General features: G+C 39.1%; 1 protein-coding gene across 3 annotated transcripts in view; it reads right to left on the reverse strand.

Moving 5' to 3' along the window:
- Positions 1-18,914, reverse strand: part of TENM1 (teneurin transmembrane protein 1) — a 657,629-nt gene that overhangs the window by 156,156 nt on the left and 482,559 nt on the right. For all 3 annotated transcript variants that reach the window (XM_030934095.1, XM_030934096.1, XM_030934094.1), the window contains exons 17-18: positions 3,918-4,179; positions 1,035-1,302 (exon numbers count right to left, since the gene is read on the reverse strand). In XM_030934095.1, the coding sequence (XP_030789955.1) occupies positions 1,035-1,302; positions 3,918-4,179 (530 nt within the window). The remainder of the gene's footprint in view (positions 1-1,034; positions 1,303-3,917; positions 4,180-18,914) is intronic.

Here is an 18,914-nt window from a genome sequence, read left to right on the forward strand (position 1 = left end):
AGCTCTATGGGGATTATATCATGACAGACACTTCCAAGGGAGGATGTCTAAATGTCTCTTTTGGAGAACTTTAAAATAATCTTCTCATCTGTCCAAGGGTGATTTACATGAGCTACTGCCTGAAGGTACAAGGATCAAAGGCTCCCAAACTGCAGATCTACAAACCTGTATCAAGTTCCTTAGGAAGGTTTCTCTGTTTTCTACAGAGTGACAGAGATAAAGACTTTGGTGTTAGTCTATCTCACTCTGATTGTCAGGGTTCGATTGCTTGCCATCATTTCTTAAAACAGGCTGTTTTTTCTTTTCTGCTATTAAGGTATCCTTCATTTATGAAATTATGGTAGTGGTAGGAATAGTATATTATAGTGAGTTATTTTAAAAATATTCTTACTTGACAAAATAAAACATTGGCAAATCTATCTCTGCCTCATTTTAAAAAAATGTCATATGTCTGGGAGAATTAAGTATCTGAAAACCACAGGCCCAAAGGACCTCTTCAGGTCCCTGCTATCTATAAGATGCTAGGTTTTAAAGTCTTGAGATTACAGAAAATCAAAAAGAATAGGAAGGCAGGATGATTTTTTATTTAACCTGAAGAAGTAACAAGTTAATGAAGTCTAACCATCTTAGACATAAAAGATAATAAGTGGAGATGGCTATAAGTTAGAATTTTGTAGTCTCTAAGTAGAAATGACAGTCTAAACGTCAAATCCAAAAACATGGCCTATAGAATGCCACACCAAAGGTCACATTTAGAAGGCAGCATTCGGCTCTGGTGACAGTTACAAGTCAGATATTGCGTGATTCCATTGGTACGCAGCCATCATGAAAGGGGAACTAAAATGTTTTTGAAGCAAAAATGTGTCAAAAGGGAACTCTAAACTGGCCTCAAGGGAGTGTTTAAATGAAAAATGCCTTAGATCCTTCAAACAGAAGAAAATCAATAATTATTCCAAATACAAATTAACACACAACAAGTATTTTCTGTTCTGTGCATGTAATACCGCTATTTACATATAATTAGTTCAACATACCCAAAGCCTCTGCCAGGCCCCAAACCTTCTGTCCATAGATGTCGGTCTTGTTCCAAGCAAACGTGTAGACAAGATTAATTGCGGCGGGAAACCACTTCTGTGTGAGTCGCCCTTCCACAGCTACTGTGAGGTGTACTTTTATCATCCCGACAGGAATCGTTGAATGTGTCAGAAGGATCCGTAGCAGGGTTTTATACCCAGGGGTGCGGCTGCTCAGGTAACTCAGCCTCACAAAGCTGGAGGGAATGGGAATTTCCTCCTGTACAACCTGAAATAATAATAATAATAAAAAAGCCAAATAGGCTCTTGTCAGTAGTCGCAGGTAGATGAGGATATTGTGTGCTTAGTTATCTTTGAAACATGCCAAAGGAGAGAGCTTAAACAGGTCTAAGGATGTCAAGGCATTTGTTCTTGAATCTTTGTGAGACTGTATAATAATAGGTTTTGAATTTTGCACCAAACCTGAATGGAGACAAGACCCAAACTTAAGGATTGCTTTTATTTTTTTCCCATGCCAGGAAAGATTGTGTAAGGAACAATTTCAGCTTTTCAATAGTGTTCCAAAAACTGCTTAGTAGGAGTTGAAAAAGATCATACCGCTGAATGTCAAGCAATTCAGTACTATGGGCTCCATTAAGGGGTCTTTTTCTTATATAAACATACACAAAATCTTGTTTGGTGTTAAGTCGTATATCATAAAACCATTGGTGTAATCCTTATTCAGGCTAGGCTCTCTAAGAGGAAGAACTTGAGAAGCAGGCCCAGCAAGTGATATTTTATGACAAAGATTATAGTTTCCCTAGAATTAATCTTTACTGATGCCATCAAATTCGTTTTCTTTGGAGCTTTGAAATGACCCTGAGGCCAAATTTTTAATCAAATTTTTCTCTTATATTTTTTTCTGTGCCTGGATGTAGCAATGGCTGGGAACAAGTTTCTCCAAGTTGGCACTTGTGACTGAGAAGCAAATAACTTCCACTAATTCCTCTGCAAATTTTACACTAAACGTTGGTCTCAGAGTAAAAATACCACTTGGCTTCTTTGATTAATTGCTATTACTTGTTTGCTTATCACCACAGATAAAGTTAAATAACCAAAGGTGGTAACTAAAACTGAATCATGTGTTCTATGACTTTCATCTTTCAAAAGACCTCTGAAGAAAAAGCCTATCCTATTCAATACACTTAAGGTGACATGAGTAGTGTAGATATTTTCATGCTTTTATTCATTTTTACCTCAGAACCTTGTCCCCTCTTACTTTTCCAAACTTGTGCACATAGCAGAACTGATTGTTAAACATATGGTATCTCATATTGTCCAGGATTTTTAGTCTTTCTCCTGTTTCTGAGGACACGATCCTTTTTTGTACACTTTGCCTAATTTTTCTCCCTCTACATTAGCCATTTGATACCAGAGTTGTCCACCAGCTGTCTTCTCAGATGGTGACAGAAGTACAGTAGAGAAGGATAGCATGACACTCACCAACTTAGTAGTTCATTTTCCTAAGAAAACATGCAATCCTAGATAAGCCTGGAAAATTTCGTGCTGAAAGAAGACCCATACTTCCTAATGACATCCGTGAAGGGATTGGTGTACAAATCAAAGGTACTCATTAAACACTGTCTTGTTTTTTCTTCCTTTCTAAGCAAAGAGCAATGGAAAAGATAATGGGTAGCTCTTTGGACTGCTTTTCCTGAAGGGCAGTATTTTTGTGTGAGCCTTTCCTAAGTGGTATTCTCTGGGTACTGCTAAGAGCTGGTGGGTGGTGTTATGATGAAAGAACAATCAATTCTATCTTGGAGCATGCATTTACTTCTGGATTTCTGGATCTGTAAGACCTATGAGTCCATTTTGGTGCTTCCACATTTAATTATCATTAAAATGTTTCTATAATGTGGTGAGGGAATTGTACTATGGTTGTTTGAATGGTTTAATATTGAAATGACAATATTGAATGCTCAATAAAGAATAATTCTCAGGAATGTTAAAATATCAAGGTTCAAAAATGTCTTCTCCTGACTATAAAGCTTGAACACTCAGAAGCAAAGCTTTTTTGAAAAAAAAAAAAAAAAAAAAAGCCGAAACTGCACAGGCTTGAAAACTATGTTTACTTTACACAGCTAGACAAGAGAAGTTATCATGTCTTCTAAGAATAATGACAATGATACAAACTAGACAACAGAAGAAAACTAGAATTTTTTTCTTTTCTTCTTCTTTTTTTTTTTGAGACAGAGTTTCACTCTTGTTGCCCAGGCTGGAGTGCAATGGTGTGATCTTGGCTCATTGCAATCTCCTTCTCCCGGGTTCAAGCAATTCTCCTTCCTCAGCCTCTGGAGTAGTTGGGATTACAGGCATGCACCCCCACGCTTGACTAATTTTGTATTTTTAGTAGAGGTGGGGTTTCTCCATGTTGGTCAGGTTGATCTTGAACTCTCAATCTCAGGTGATCCGCCCACCTCGGCCTCCCAAAGTGCTGGGATTACAGGCGTGAGCCACCATGCCCAGCTCAAAAACTCAATTTCTTAAGGATTTTTAATTTCAGAACCACAAACAGTCCAAGCTCATGGATTATACTGTTATTACTAATAAGCCAGCTAGCTTTGTTCTTAGAGCACAGTGTTTATTAGGTCAAGGATTGGGGTTTAATTCTTATGAAAGCTACTTAATCTTGTTCTGTTCCATGGCCACAGATAGCATTCTAATGCCCTGGCCAATTATGTTAAAAATGTGTGCCAGAAAAACATTTGAAGACTTCTCTTGACAAATAAAGGGTAGCACATTATAAGGATGGCAACAAGAATAGGAAAAGGAATGTAGCTATTATCCACTGTTGACAACTCCATGATATTATTATTTTATACATTCAAAGGCCAATATACTCACCTGCAGCTCAGGAACAATAGTTCCCCTCTCTGGACAGGACCCTCCAAATGATGTGAGTGGTGAAGGAAGCACAATAGGGTTTGGGCTGATAAAGTTGGAGATATCGCAGGATGGCGGGTCTGATACAACTCTCTGCATGGTGACTTTCTCCACCACAATAAACTGATTCCAAGGCAACCAGAGTGTCCTCTTCTCAGGCAGGAAAGGTGATCGGTCGAAGATTAAGATGACGGAGATACCACCGATGGCTACGAGGTCAAAGCTGAGAAGGAAAAAATATAAGACAGTTGCAATCAAATGAAAAATTTAAAAATTCCAGTTAAAAAAATAGGTTAATTTCAGTGCCGTTTCCTTTTTTGGGGGACTCAACTATATCCACTTGTATTGTCTATCTTATAAATTCTCTCTAGCAATATATTCATTCAATAGATGATTTCTTTTCATTCTTTTCACTATCTAGCGGTCTTCTAAGAAGCCTTTCCATGTCACCAGTTGATATTCCCTCGAAATTTGTAAACCGTTTTTTTTTTTGAGATGGAGTCTCGCTCTGTCACCTCAGGCTGGAGTGCAGTGGTGTGATCTTGGCTCACCACAACCTCCGCCTCCCGGGTTCGAGCAATTCTCCTGTCTCAGCCTCCCGAGTAGCTAGGACTACAGGTGCACACCACCATGCCAGGCTAATTTTTGTATTCTTTAATAGAGATGGGATTTCACCATATTTGTCAAGCTGTTCTTGAACTCCTGACCTTAGGTGATTCACCCACCTCGGCCTCCCAAAGTGCTGGGATTACAGGCGTGAGCCACTGTGCCCAGCCTGTAAACCAATTAATTTTAATGCTGTCTTAAACAAAATCACTGCATGTATTTCTGCAAAGCCAAAGCCAAAGCTGACACAGCTTCTCCCCTTATGCTAAAGATAACAGAAAGATGACCATCTAACATTTAGCAGCATCTTTGAGAATGATGCATTATTCATTTTCCAAAAAATCCTATAATGTAACATAAGAAAAGTAAGGAGCCAAAAGGTTAAATATCTTGTTCAGGGTCACAAACATCGTGTCAGAAACCAGACAGTGTCTTTGAGACGGCATTTGGAGAAAGACATCAGCAGAGTTCAATTGTTAGGGAAAATTTCTTTGAACTCAGCTATGCCCGACCGAGCCCTCTACATTTGACTACCCTCTTTGGCCTCCTAGTCTACTTGAATCTCAGATTTAAGATCTCTGGTTTGCTTCACAATGGTTTTTGGTTTCTTTTTGTAAGACAGCCTGTAATGAACCCTGCACAACTTCACCAACAACTCCTTCTCTATCTATGACAAAGCAAGACTACCTCTGCTGTAAGCCGACTCTGTCTATCTCTAGATGTGGTCTATGACAAGACTATTGCATTGGAGCTGAACAGATTCAGATTTCATTTTATTCTGCACTAGATGGTTCTACCTTACTTCTCTTTTAAGTATAATGACATCTTTGAGATGATGTACTTGAGAGCATTTGAAAAGCATAAACTCCTATATAAAAAGTAAGATAATGATAAATTATCATTTTTATGTTAAAAATGGATAAAGGGCAATATGATGTTCCTTAATATTCAAGGCAACTTAAATCCACAAGAGAGAGATGTAAGCAATTGCCTGCATTAAAAAAGATCTTTCAGCAAAACACTTTTTCAATGATAAAAAGCCCTGATAGGGAATCAGACTTAATTATGGACATCTCACCACTCTCTTCTTATGACATTTATTATATTTATTATAGTATTACCAATTGTGTTTTGTTGCAGAAATCTTGCAGATAAAGATAAATGAACAGTAACAAAGGATGGATAATACCGTGTTTTTTATTGCTGCTTTTTCAGTGAAGTAGCTTTATATTAAGGCAGTTTCCAAAAAGAGGATTTGAAGAACTGTGTTAGCTACAGAAAATAATCTAGGTATGAACTAAAGAAAACCCAAACAGTTTATGGTTTAAGACAGAGGGTCTGAATTCATAATAATACGGGAGCAGTTTAAGGCAAGTGTAGTGGGGAAAATCTGACACTACTTGTCAAGGAACCTTTCCTCTAGTTCACCTTCTTTGTGGATTTAAGTATGTATCCTTGGGGAAGTTTATATGCCTCACCTAAACCTTGACTCTTGACTCGAAATTTAAGTGCTTATTTATTTAAAAACATAAAACAAACACAAACATGAAAACTAAATAAACGATCCAGATAAGAACGTAAGTGCCCGGAAATTATTATCTCTCTTTTTTTAAAAACCTTTTATTCAGTCCTTCTAGAAAGATTATGCAGACAGGCCAGGCATCTTGTTTTGTAGAAAGAATGTGGGTTTGGTTTCACATATATCTGGGTTTGAATCCGAGCTTTGCCCTGTTAACTTTGTGTCTTTGGGCTATTTAACCTTACTGAGATGCAGTTTTCTCACCAGTAAAATGAAGCCTCTATAATCTATCTCTTAGCTGCTATTGTAAATGAATAAATGAGATAAAGAATTAAGGGTCAAGAATGTAGTAGGAACTCAACAACTGTTACCTTTCTTCTCAAATCAGATCCATTGTCCTACTACATTTGCCATATGTTTTCCTTTTTTTGTAGTTCAAGTGAACTATAGGCCAGCTTTTGATTATCTCCATGAGCAGATACTGATTTTTAGGGTCTCCTTGGAACTTCCTTTAGGCTTCTTATGATGGTTCATTTTATATCTCTACTTGGCTAGGTTACAGTTCTGAGTTATTTAATGAAACATCAATGTAGGTATTGCTGTGGAGGTCTTTTGGAGATGTGGTTAATATCAATAATCAGTTCAATTTAAGTAAAGGAGATGGTCCTTGATAATGTGGGTGGGTAAAACTGTTTCTGTGAGGAAGAAGAAATTCTGCCTTAAGACCACTGCATCTCTTTCCTGAGAGGTTCCAGTCCTCTAGCCTGCCTCACAGATTTCAGACTTGCCAGTCCCCACAATCTTTTCTTTTTTTTTGAGACCCATTAAAAAAGTTTAATGAAAAAAAAAAAAAAAAAAACAGCATGAACACTTAGGATCTGCAAGGAATATACTTAGCTTTTTTTTTTTTATTATTACACTTTAAGTTCTAGGGTACATGTGCATAACGTGCAGGATTGTTACATATGTATACTTGTGCCATGTTGGTGTGCTCCACCCATCAACTCGTCAGCATCCATCAACTCGTCATTTACATCAGGTATAACTCCCAATGCAATCTCTCCCCCCTCCCCCCTCCCCCCTCCCCATGATAGGCCCTAGTGTGTGATGTTCCCCTTCCCGAGTCCAAGTGATCTCATTGTTCAGTTCCCACCTATGAGTGAGAACATGCGGTGTTTGGTTTTCTGTTCTTGCAATAGTTTGCTGAGAATGATGGTTTCCAGCTGCATCCATGTCCCTACAAAAGACACAAACTCATCTTTTTTTATGGCTGCATAGTATTCCATGGTGTATATGTGCCACATTTTCTTAATCCAGTCAGTCACTGATGGACATTTGGGTTGATTCCAAGTCTTTGCTATTGTGAATAGTGCCACAATAAACATACGTGTGCATGTGTCTTTATAGCAGCATGATTTGTAATCCTTTGGGTATATACCCAGTAATGGGATGGCTGGGTCATATGGTACTTCTAGTTCCAGATCCTTGAGGAATCGCCATACTGTTTTCCATAATGGTTGAACTAGTTTACAATCCCACCAACAGTGTAAAAGTGTTCCTATTTCTCCACATCCTCTCCAGCACCTGTTGTTTCCTGACTTTTGAATGATTGCAATTCTAACTGGTGTGAGATGGTATCTCATTGTGGTTTTGATTTGCATTTCTCTGATGGCCAGTGATGATGAGCATTTTTTCATGTGTCTGTTGGCTGTATGAATGTCTTCTTTTGAGAAATGTCTGTTCATATCCTTTGCCCACTTTTTGATGGGGTTGTTTGTTTTTTTCTTGTAAATTTGTTTGAGTTGTCTGTAGGTTCTGGATATTAGCCCTTTGTCAGATGAGTAGATTGTAAAAATTTTCTCCCACTCTGTGGGTTGCCTGTTCACTCTGATGGTAGTTTCTTTTGCTGTGCAGAAGCTCTTTAGTTTAATTAGATCCCATTTGTCAATTTTGGCTTTTGCTGCCGTTGCTTTTGGTGTTTTAGACGTGAAGTCCTTGCCCATGCCTATGTCCTGAATGGTATTGCCTAGGTTTTTTTCTAGGGCTTTTATGGTATTAGGTCTAACATTTAAGTCTCTAATCCATCTTGAATTAATTTTCGTATAAGGAGTAAGGAAAGGATCCAGTTTCAGCTTTCTACTTATGGCTAGCCAAATTTCCCAGCACCATTTATTAAATAGGGAATCCTTTCCCCATTTCTTGTTTCTCTCAGGTTTGTCAAAGATCAGATGGCTGTAGATGTGTGGTATTATTTCTGAGGACTCTGTTCTGTTCCATTGGTCTATATCTCTGTTGTGGTACCAGTACCATGCTGTTTTGGTTACTGTAGCCTTGTAGTATAGTTTGAAGCCAGGTAGCGTGATGCCTCCAGCTTTGTTCTTTTGACTTAGGATTGTCTTGGCAATGCGGGCTCTTTTTTGGTTCCATATGAACTTTAAAGCAGTTTTGTCCAATTCTGTGAAGAAACTCATTGGTAGCTTGATGGGGATGGCATTGAATCTATAAATAACCTTGGGCAGTATGGCCATTTTCACGATATTGATTCTTCCTATCCATGAGCATGGTATGTTCTTCCATTTGTTTGTGTCCTCTTTTATTTCACTGAGCAGTGGTTTGTAGTTCTCCTTGAAGAGGTCCTTTACATCCCTTGTAAGTTGGATTCCTAGGTATTTGATTCTTTTTGAAGCAATTGTGAATGGAAGTTCATTCATGGTTTGGCTCTCTGTTTGTCTGTTACTGGTGTATAAGAATGCTTGTGATTTTTGCACATTAATTTTGTATCCTGAGACTTTGCTGAAGTTGCTTATCAGCTTAAGGAGATTTTGGGCTGAGACAATGGGGTTTTCTAAATATACAATCATGTCATCTGCAAACAGGGACAATTTGACTTCTTCTTTTCCTAACTGAATACCCTTGATTTCTTCCTCTTGCCTGATTGCCCTAGCCAGAACTTCCAACACTATGTTGAATAGGAGTGGTGAGAGAGGGCATCCCTGTCTTGTGCCAGGTTTCAGAGGAAATTTTTCCAGTTTTTGCCCATTCAGTATGATATTGGCTGTGGGTTTGTCATAAATAGCTCTTATTATTTTGAGGTACGTTCCATCAATACCGAATTTATTGAGCGTTTTTAGCATGAAGGGCTGTTGAATTTTGTCAGAAGCCTTTTCTGCATCTATTGAGAAAATCATGTGGTTCTTGACTTTGGTTCTGTTTATATGCTGGATTACGTTTATTGATTTGCGAATGTTGAACCAGCCTTGCATCCCAGGGATGAAGCCCACTTGATCATGGTGGATAAGCTTTTAGATGTGCTGCTGAATCCAGTTTGCCAGTATTTCATTGAGGATTTTTGCATCGATGTTCATCAGGGATATTGGTCTAAAATTCTCTTTTTTTGTTGTGTCTCTGCCAGGCTTTGGTATCAGGATGAAGTTGGCCTCATAAAATGAGTTAGGGAGGATTCCCTCTTTATCTATTGATTGGAATAGTTTCAGAAGGAATGGTACCAGCTCCTCTTTGTACCTCTGGTAGAATTCAGCTGTGAATCCATCTGATCCTGGACTTTTTTTGGTGGGTAGGCTATTAATTAGTGCCTCAATTTCAGAGCCTGCTATTGGTCTATTTAGGGATTCAACTTCTTCCTGGTTTAGTCTTGGAAGAGTGTACGTGTCCAGGAAATTATCCATTTCTTCTAGATTTTCTAGTTGATTTGCGTAGAGGTGTTTATAGTATTCTCTGATGGTAGTTTGTATTTCTGTGGGGTCAGTGGTGATATCTCCTTTATCATTTTTTATTGTGTCTATTTGATTCTTCTCTCTTTTCTTCTTTATTAGTCTTGCTAGCGGTCTGTCAATTTTGTTGATCTTTTCAAAAAACCAACTCCTGGATTCATTGATTTTTTGGAGGGTATTTTGTGTCTCTATCTCCTTCAGTTCTGCTCTGATCTTAGTTATTTCTTGCCTTCTGCTAGCTTTTGAATGTGTTTGCTCTTGCTTCCCTAGTTCTTTTAATTGTGATGTTAGAGTGTGAATTTTAGATCTTTCCTGCTTTCTCTTGTGGGCATTTAGTGCTATAAATTTCCCTCTACACACTGCTTTAAATGTGTCCCAGAGATTCTGGTATGTTGTATCTTTGTTCTCATTGGTTTCAAAGAACATCTTTATTTCTGCCTTCATTTCATTACGTACCCAGTAGTCATTCAGGAGTAGGTTGTTCAGTTTCCATGTAGTTGAGCGGTTTTGATTGAGTTTCTTAGTCCTGAGTTCTAGTTTGATTGCACTGTGGTCTGAGAGACACTTTGTTAAAATATCTGTTCTTCTACATTTGCTGAGAAGTGCTTTACATCCAATTATGTGGTCAATTTTGGAATAAGTGCGATGTGGTGCTGAGAAGAATGTATATTCTGTTGATTTGGGGTGGAGAGTTCTATAGATGTCTATTAGGTCCGCTTGGTGCAGAGATGAGTTCAATTCCTGGATATCCTTGTTAACTTTCTGTCTCGTTGATCTGTCTAATGTTGACAGTGGAGTGTTGAAGTCTCCCATTATTATTGTATGGGAGTCTAAGTCTCTTTGTACGTCTCTAAGGACTTGCTTTATGAATCTGGATGCTCCTGTATTGGGTGCATATATATTTAGGAGAGTTAGCTCTTCCTGTTGAATTGATCCCTTTACCATTATGTAATGGCCTTCTTTGTCTCTTTTGATCTTTGATGGTTTAAAGTCTGTTTTATCAGAGACTAGGATTGCAACCCCTGCTTTTTTTTTTTGTTCTCCATTTGCTTGGTAGATCTTCCTCCATCCCTTTATTTTGAGCCTATGTATGTCTCTGCATGTGAGATGGGTCTCCTGAATACAGCAGACTGATGGGTCTTGACTCTTTATCCAGTTTGCCAGTCTGTGTCTTTTAATTGGAGCATTTAGTCCATTAACATTTAAGGTTAATATTGTTATGTGTGAACTTGATCCTGCCATTATGATATTAACTGGTTATTTTGTTCGTTAGTTGATGCAGTTTCTTCCTAGCCTCGATGGTCTTTACATTTTGGCATGTTTTTGCAATGGCTGGTACCGGTTGTTCCTTTCCATGTTTAGGGCTTCCTTCAGGGTCTCTTGTAAGGCAGGCCTGGTGGTGACAAAATCTCTAAGCATTTGCTTATCTGTAAAGGATTTTATTTCTCCTTCACTGATGAAACTTAGTTTGGCTGGATATGAAATTCTGGGTTGAAAATTCTTTTCTTTAAGAACGTTGAATATTCGCCCCCACTCTCTTCTGGCTTGTAGAGTTTCTGCCGAGAGATCTGCTGTTAGTCTGATGGGCTTCCCTTTGTGGGTAACCCGACCTTTCTCTCTGGCTGCCCTTAAGATTTTTTCCTTCATGTCAACTTTGGTGAATCTGGCAATTATGTGTCTTGGAGTTGCTCTTCTCGAGGAGTATCTTTGTGGTGTTCTCTGTATTTCCTGAATTTGAATGTTGGCCTGCCCTACTAGGTTGGGGAAGTTCTCCTGGATGATATCCTGAAGAGTGTTTTCCAACTTGGTTCCATTTTCCCCCTCACTTTCAGGCACCCCAATCAGACGTAGATTTGGTCTTTTTACATAATCCCATACTTCTTGCAGGCTTTGTTCATTTCTTTTTCTTCTTTTTTCTTTTGGTTTCTCTTCTCGCTTCATTTCATTCATTTGATCCTCAATCGCTGATACCCTTTCTTCCAGTTGATCGAGTCGGTTACTGAAGCTTGTGCATTTGTCACGTATTTCTTGTGTCATGGTTTTCATCTCTGTCATTTCATTTATGACCTTCTGTGCATTAATTATTCTAGCTGTCAATTCTTCCACTCTTTTTTCAAGATTTTTAGTTTCTTTGCACTGGGTACGTAATTCCTCCTTTAGCTCTGAGAAGTTTGATGGACTGAAGCCTTCTTCTCTCATCTCGTCAAAGTCATTCTCTGACCAGCTTTGATCCGTTGCTGGCGATGAGCTGCGCTCCTTTGCAGGGGGAGATGCGCTCTTATTTTTTGAATTTCCAGCTTTTCTCTCCTGCTTTTTCCCCATCTTTGTGGTTTTATCTGTCTCTGGTCTTGGTGATGGTGACGTACTGATGGGGTTTTGGTATAGGTGTCCTTCCTGTTTGATAGTTTTTCTTCTAATAGTCAGGACCCTCAGCTGCAGGTATGTTGGAGATTGCTTGAGGTCCACTCCAGACCCTGTTTGCCTGGGTATCAGCAGCAGAGGTTGCAGAAGATAGAATATTGCTGAACAGCGAGTGTACCTGTCTGATTCTTACTTTGGAAGCTTTCTCTCTGGGGTGTACTCCACCCTGTGAGGTGTGGGGTGTCAGACTGCCCCTAGTGGAGGATGTCTCCCAGTTAGGCTACTCAGGGGTCAGGGACCCACTTGAGCAGGCAGTCTATCCCTTCTCATATCTCAACCTCTGTGTGGGGAGATCCACTGCTCTCTTCAAAGCTGTCAGACAGTCTTTTGCGTCTTCAGAGGTTTCTGCTGCTTTTTTTTGTTGTTGTTGTTTAGCTGTGCCCTGTCCCCAGAGGTGGAGTCTACAGAGACAGGCAGGTTTCCTTGAGCTGCTGTGAGCTCCACCCAGTTCGAGCTTCCCAGCGGCTTTGTTTACCTACTTAAGCCTCAGCAATGGCGGGCGCCCCTCCCCCAGCCTCGCTGCTGCCTTGCGGTTAGATCGCAGACTGCTGTGCTAGCAATGAGGGAGGCTCCGTGGCCGTGGGACCTTCCCGGACAGGTGTGGGATATAATCTCCTGGTGTACCTGTTTGCTTAAAGCGCAGTATTGGGGTGGGAGTTACCCGATTTTCCAGGTGTTGTGTGTCTCAGTTCCCCTGGCTAGGAAAAGGGATTCCCTTCCCCCTTGCGCTTCCCAGGTGAGGTGATGCCTCGCCCTTCTTCAGCTCTTGCTGCTCGGGCTGCAGCAGCTGACCAGCACCGATTGTCCTCCACTCCCTAGTGAGATGACCCCAGTACCTCAGTTGAAAATGCAGAGATCACCGGTCTTCTGTGTCGCTCGTGCTGGGAGTTGGAGACTGGAGCTGTTCCTATTCGGCCATCTTGGTCCGCCCCCCATCCCCACAATCTTATAAGCAAATTCCTTGGAATAAATCACTCTCTCAATACAATAATATCAATATCTATATCTATGTCATATTTTGTTTCCCTGGAAATCCCTGACTGATACGCTTCTCATCTTTCCACCTCGCAGTTATACACAGTAAACACTGCCTGGCTTACTCATTAATTGACATGGAGATGGAAGGTGGAACTGTGGCCAGAGATCCATCTAAACCATTTCCAATGCCAAATAGAATGCTCTCTGAATGATTACTTCTTTGGGATTTCTCCCACTACAAAATACCTCCATTTGTATGGACCATTAAGAACAGGTTATTAAGTCATACGAGAATGGATATAAAAGACCCAAGGGAGAGGATTCATTTGTTTGGAGATTGTTGTCAACACATAAGTCCAACCAGTCCTATCTACAGATGGAAGGCTATTGACACCTATGGAAATTGCTTATCTCTCTCTGCTTCAGGGTATCTATAAATGAACAAACTTTTGCCTTGAGGAGAATCAAAGGGAAGCCTCTCTTCATCTTCTAGTCTTCAGAACAAAGTTCTTGAGACCATTAATGCTTCTCAAGAACCTTCTCTGCCAGGCTTTGGTATCAGGATGATGTTGGCCTCATAAAATGAGTTAGGGAGGATTCCCTCTTTTTCTATTGATTGGAATAGTTTCAGAAGGAATGGTACCAGCTCCTCCTTGTACCTCTGGTAGAATTCAGCTGTGAATCCATCTGGTCCTGGACTTTTTTTGGTGGGTAGGCTATTAATTATTGCCTCAATTTCAGAGCCTACTATTGGTCTGTTCAGGGATTCAGCTTCTTCCTGGTTTAGTCTTGGGAGAGTGTACCAGGAAATTATCCATTTCTTCTAGATTTTCTAGTTGATTTGCATAGAGGTGTTTATAGTATTCTCTGATGGTAGTTTGTATTTCTGTGGGGTCGGTGGTGATATCCCCTTTATCATTTTTTATTGCGTCTATTTGATTCTTCTCTCTTTTCTTCTTTATTAGTCTTGCTAGCGGTCTGTCAATTTTGTTGATCTTTTCAAAACACCAACTCCTGGATTCATTGATTTTTTGGAGGGTTTTTTTGTGTCTCTATCTCCTTCAGTTCTGCTCTGATCTTAGTTATTTCTTGCCTTCTGCTAGCTTTTGAATGTGTTTGCTCTTGCTTCCCTAGTTCTTTTAATTGTGATGTTAGAGTGTGAATTTTAGATCTTTCCAGCTTTCTCTTGTGGGCATTTAGTGCTATAAATTTTCCTCTACACACTGCTTTAAATGTGTCCCAGAGATTCTGGTATGTTGTATCTTTGTTCTCAATTGCCTCAAAGAGAATAAAATACCTAGGAATCCAGCTTACAAGGGATGTAAAAGACCTCTTCAAGGAGAACTACAAACCACTGCTCAGTGAAATAAAAGAGGACACAAACACATGGAAGAAATACCATGCTCACGGATAGGAAGAATCAATATCGTGAAAATGGCCATACTGCCCAAGGTTATTTATAGATTCAATGCCATCCCCATCAAGCTACCAATGAGTTTCTTCACAGAATTGGAAAAAACTGCTTTAAAGTTCATATGGAACCAAAAAAGAGCCCGCATTGCCAAGACAATCCTAAGTCAAAAGAACAAAGCTGGAGGCATCACGCTACCTGGCTTCAAACTATACTACAAGGCTACAGTAACCAAAACAGCGTGGTACTGGTACCACAACAGAGATATAGACCAATGGAACAGAACAGAGTCCTCAGAAATAAAACCACACATCTACAGCCATCTGATCTTTGACAAACCTGAGAGAAACAAGAAATGGGGAAAGGATTCCCTATTTAATAAATGGTGCTGGGAAAATTGGCTAGCCATAAGTAGAAAGCTGAAACTGGATCCTTTCCTTACTCCTTATACGAAGATTAATTCAAGATGGATTAGAGACTTAAATGTTAAGACCTAATACCATAAAAACCATAGAAGAAAACCTAGGCAATACCATTCAGGACATAGGCATGGGCAAGGACTTCACGTCTAAAACACCAAAAGCAACGGCAGCAAAAGCCAAAATTGACAAATGGGATCTAATTAAACTAAAGAGCTTCTGCACAGCAAAAGAAACTACCATCAGAGTGAACAGGCAACCCACAGAGTGGGAGAAAATTTTTACAATCTACTCATCTGACAAAGGGCTAATATCCGGAACCTACAAAGAACTCAAAGAAATTTACAAGAAAAAAAACAAACAACCCCATCAAAAAGTGGGCAAAGGATATGAACAGACATTTCTCAAAAGAAGACATTCATACAGCCAACAGACACATGAAAAAATGCTCATCATCACTGGCCATCAGAGAAATGCAAATCAAAATCACAATGAGATACCATCTCACACCAGTTAGAATGGCAATCATTCAAAAGTCAGGAAACAACAGGTGCTGGAGAGGATGTGGAGAAATAGTAACACTTTTACACTGTTGGTGGGATTGTAAACTAGTTCAACCATTATGGAAAACAGTATGGCGATTCCTCAAGGATCTAGAACTAGAAGTACCATATGACCCAGCCATCCCATTACTGGGTATATACCCAAAGGATTACAAATCATGCTGCTATAAAGACACATGCACACGTATGTTTATTGTGGCACTATTCACAATAGCAAAGACTTGGAATCAACCCAAATGTCCATCAGTGACTGACTGGATTAAGAAAATGTGGCACATATACACCATGGAATACTATGCAGCCATAAAAAAGGATGAATTAGTGTCCTTTGTAGGGACATGGATGCAGCTGGAAACCATCATTCTTAGCAAACTATCACAAGAACAGAAAACCAAACACCGCATGTTCTCACTCATAGGTGGGAACTGAACAATGAGATCACTTGGACTCGGGAAGGGGAACATCACACACTAGGGCCTATCATGGGGAGGGGGGAGGGGGGAGGGGGGAGAGATTGCATTGGGAGTTATACCTGATGTAAATGACGAGTTGATGAGTGCTGACGAGTTGATGGGTGGAGCACACCAACATGGCACAAATATACATATGTAACAAACCTGCACGTTATGCACATGTACCCTAGAACTTAAAGTATAATAATAATAAAAAATAAATACATAAGTAAATAAAAAATGAAAAAGAAAAAAGAACCTTCTATGAATGTCGTCACTTCACCTGTTTTGCTTATCATTAGCTGAACTATTTACAAATAGTTCTCTTTCAACACTTTACTGAGTACTGGTTATATATCTAAGTTGAAGGTGGTAAATCATGGAAGAAAAGAGCAAGATTACTTGGGTTTATATCTTGAACTCTATCTTATTATCTGGATAAGTTTTCTCATACAACAAATGGGGAGGGTGATAATAATGATATTTACCTCAGATAGTTGTTGTGAGGATGAAAACAGAGACATTCATGAAAGTGTCTGACATACAGTAGATACTCATAAACATTCACCTTTCCTTTAGAATAGGCTTTTTTCTTTTCTGCTAAGTAGGCCCTTCTCTATGTGAGTATCTCATCTCTTCACACTTTTAAAGGGCTCAGTCTTTCACCACCATCCTTCCTTCTGCTTTGAATAAATTACTTTGGTCCCATGATCTAGACCTTTCCTGGTTCTTTAGGGAAACTTGTCAGTTTACTTTTGCAAGTAATTGATAATGGGGGTAAATAGTTTTACATTCCACATGACATATTTGCATTCAGCGGCGACTCTGAGAGAGCTGATAGCTTCACCCAAAGTAGTGATACCATTGGTGAGAATTATAAGCACTGTGGCCAACTGGAGGGATTGAGATTTGGACATGGAGGATCCTATCAGCAACTCTCATATCACACTCTGTCTACTAGGTATCTAGATGCTAATGTCAGCCTTTCTATACTCTTTTGACCTCAGGTATATTTTTCTTATGATTTTCTACTTGTGAAATGTACTTACTCAAACTGAGGTAGCAACAAACAGAGACATATAAATGGAAACTCTCATCACACTGTCACTTTATGTCCAAGAAATGACAGTGGAACAGTCTGGTTGGCGTTTGGGGACCATATTTTGAATGCTTACACCTTTATGGAGCCTGAGGAGAGTTACTGCTACAGAGGATTCTGACTAGTATCTGTCATCTACATAAACTCAGTTCTCACTGTGAGTTCAGCAGAGGAGGGTCTTGGGGCATTTCCCTTAAAACTAAAGACACAAAAGTAACAACAAAGATTACCCTCTTTAATGTTCCCTCTAAACTGGACACTAACATTTTTAGAATCTTTAGGTATCAAGATTCTTTTAGGTTCTTGTGCTAATATCAAATGATTCACCGAAAGCTTTGTATGTAAGCTAAAAAAATGAGGGTTTATCAGGCCTCCATGAGAAGTCAAAGTCAAATGGCTCGGAGGACATATTCTATTTAGAGACATAACCCATTTCTTAATTTATGGCATATGGTTGAATATGTTAGCAAGGGTGAGGCTAGTTTTAAGCACCAGTTACTGGTGAGTGCACTACCAAAATTCCATTATTCAATCTAATTGGGAGAAAGACCCATTTGAATTAATAGAGAACTCTGATTATAGAATATTTGAAAGGAAATGAAGTTTTATTTATATATATATGCATATATATGTACATATATGTATGTGCTACCAAAGTAGTTCTGCTGAGCTTGTTATAATGAAGAGATGGTTAGTAATAAGCAATATAATTTATACATAAATAATTTATATAATTTACTAAAGTCCTTAAGAACTGTTTATTTTCTTAAGTAGGCTAAAACTCTTTCTTATCATCTTTTTAAACTAATTTTTTTATAAGTACTTTCTTGACAGGATCTTGAAAAAATAAATCCGGCACAGCCCAAGTTGAACAATTAACATTTCTGAAGTGGCTAAGACTAATAAGGTTTGATTGTAGGTTCTTGAAATGAGATAGTTTCTCACAGTGTGATAAAGCTCCAAGCCAACAGGTCTTTTTTTTTGCGTGTGATTATTGAAGTGGCTTGTTATGAGTAGGACATTTAAAGGGTAGTCACCTGGAGACTAGGGCACCTCAAAGCCATTATTACAGTGTCCCTGAGAGTCATAAATAGGTACCTTTAAGCTGGACACATGGGCCTATTGACTCAAATACTCTGAATCAATGTCTGTCTAAATGACAGCAACAAAAATGTTGTTGTGAGCAAATCCTTTTCCAGGATGAGAAGGTTTTATTTACTTCAAGGTCTTGCTTCTCAGATGTTAGAGAACCTTGAGAAGCCCTTAGAGAGCAGCCTGGTGGTTGGTGCTTCAGGATGAATCACTATAATTAAATAGGCTGGCCAAGCTTGTCCATCAGTTGCAGCCAATAGTCAAAAAGGCATCCTAGGGAGGATACATTTTTAAAGCTTCTCCATTAATGTGGTTAAATTCTGTACTTTTGAAAGAAATATTTTGGATGCATTCATTTCTGAAATATTTGGGGATTACTATGGAAAAATAGCCTATGTGTTCCATAGTTCCTTATTTGTCATTTGCATAATGTCACTGAACTTTAAAGTTGGATTTATAGATGGAATTAGATAAAGGATAGAAAACTTTTCACATGGCCTGGGTTTCAAGAAGACTTGAGAAGGATTAGAAGAGGAATTCAGTTTGAATTAATTAGGAAATAGAGGGAATAAATATCACCAATGACTTTTTGAGATATAACTTGAAGAAAGATGGGCTTACCATCACTGTGTCATCTGAGCCCTGGTTTTACCCCTGGCTAGAAGTC

This window comes from Rhinopithecus roxellana, chromosome 7 (assembly GCF_007565055.1).
Source record: "Rhinopithecus roxellana isolate Shanxi Qingling chromosome 7, ASM756505v1, whole genome shotgun sequence".
NCBI lineage: Eukaryota > Metazoa > Chordata > Mammalia > Primates > Cercopithecidae > Rhinopithecus > Rhinopithecus roxellana.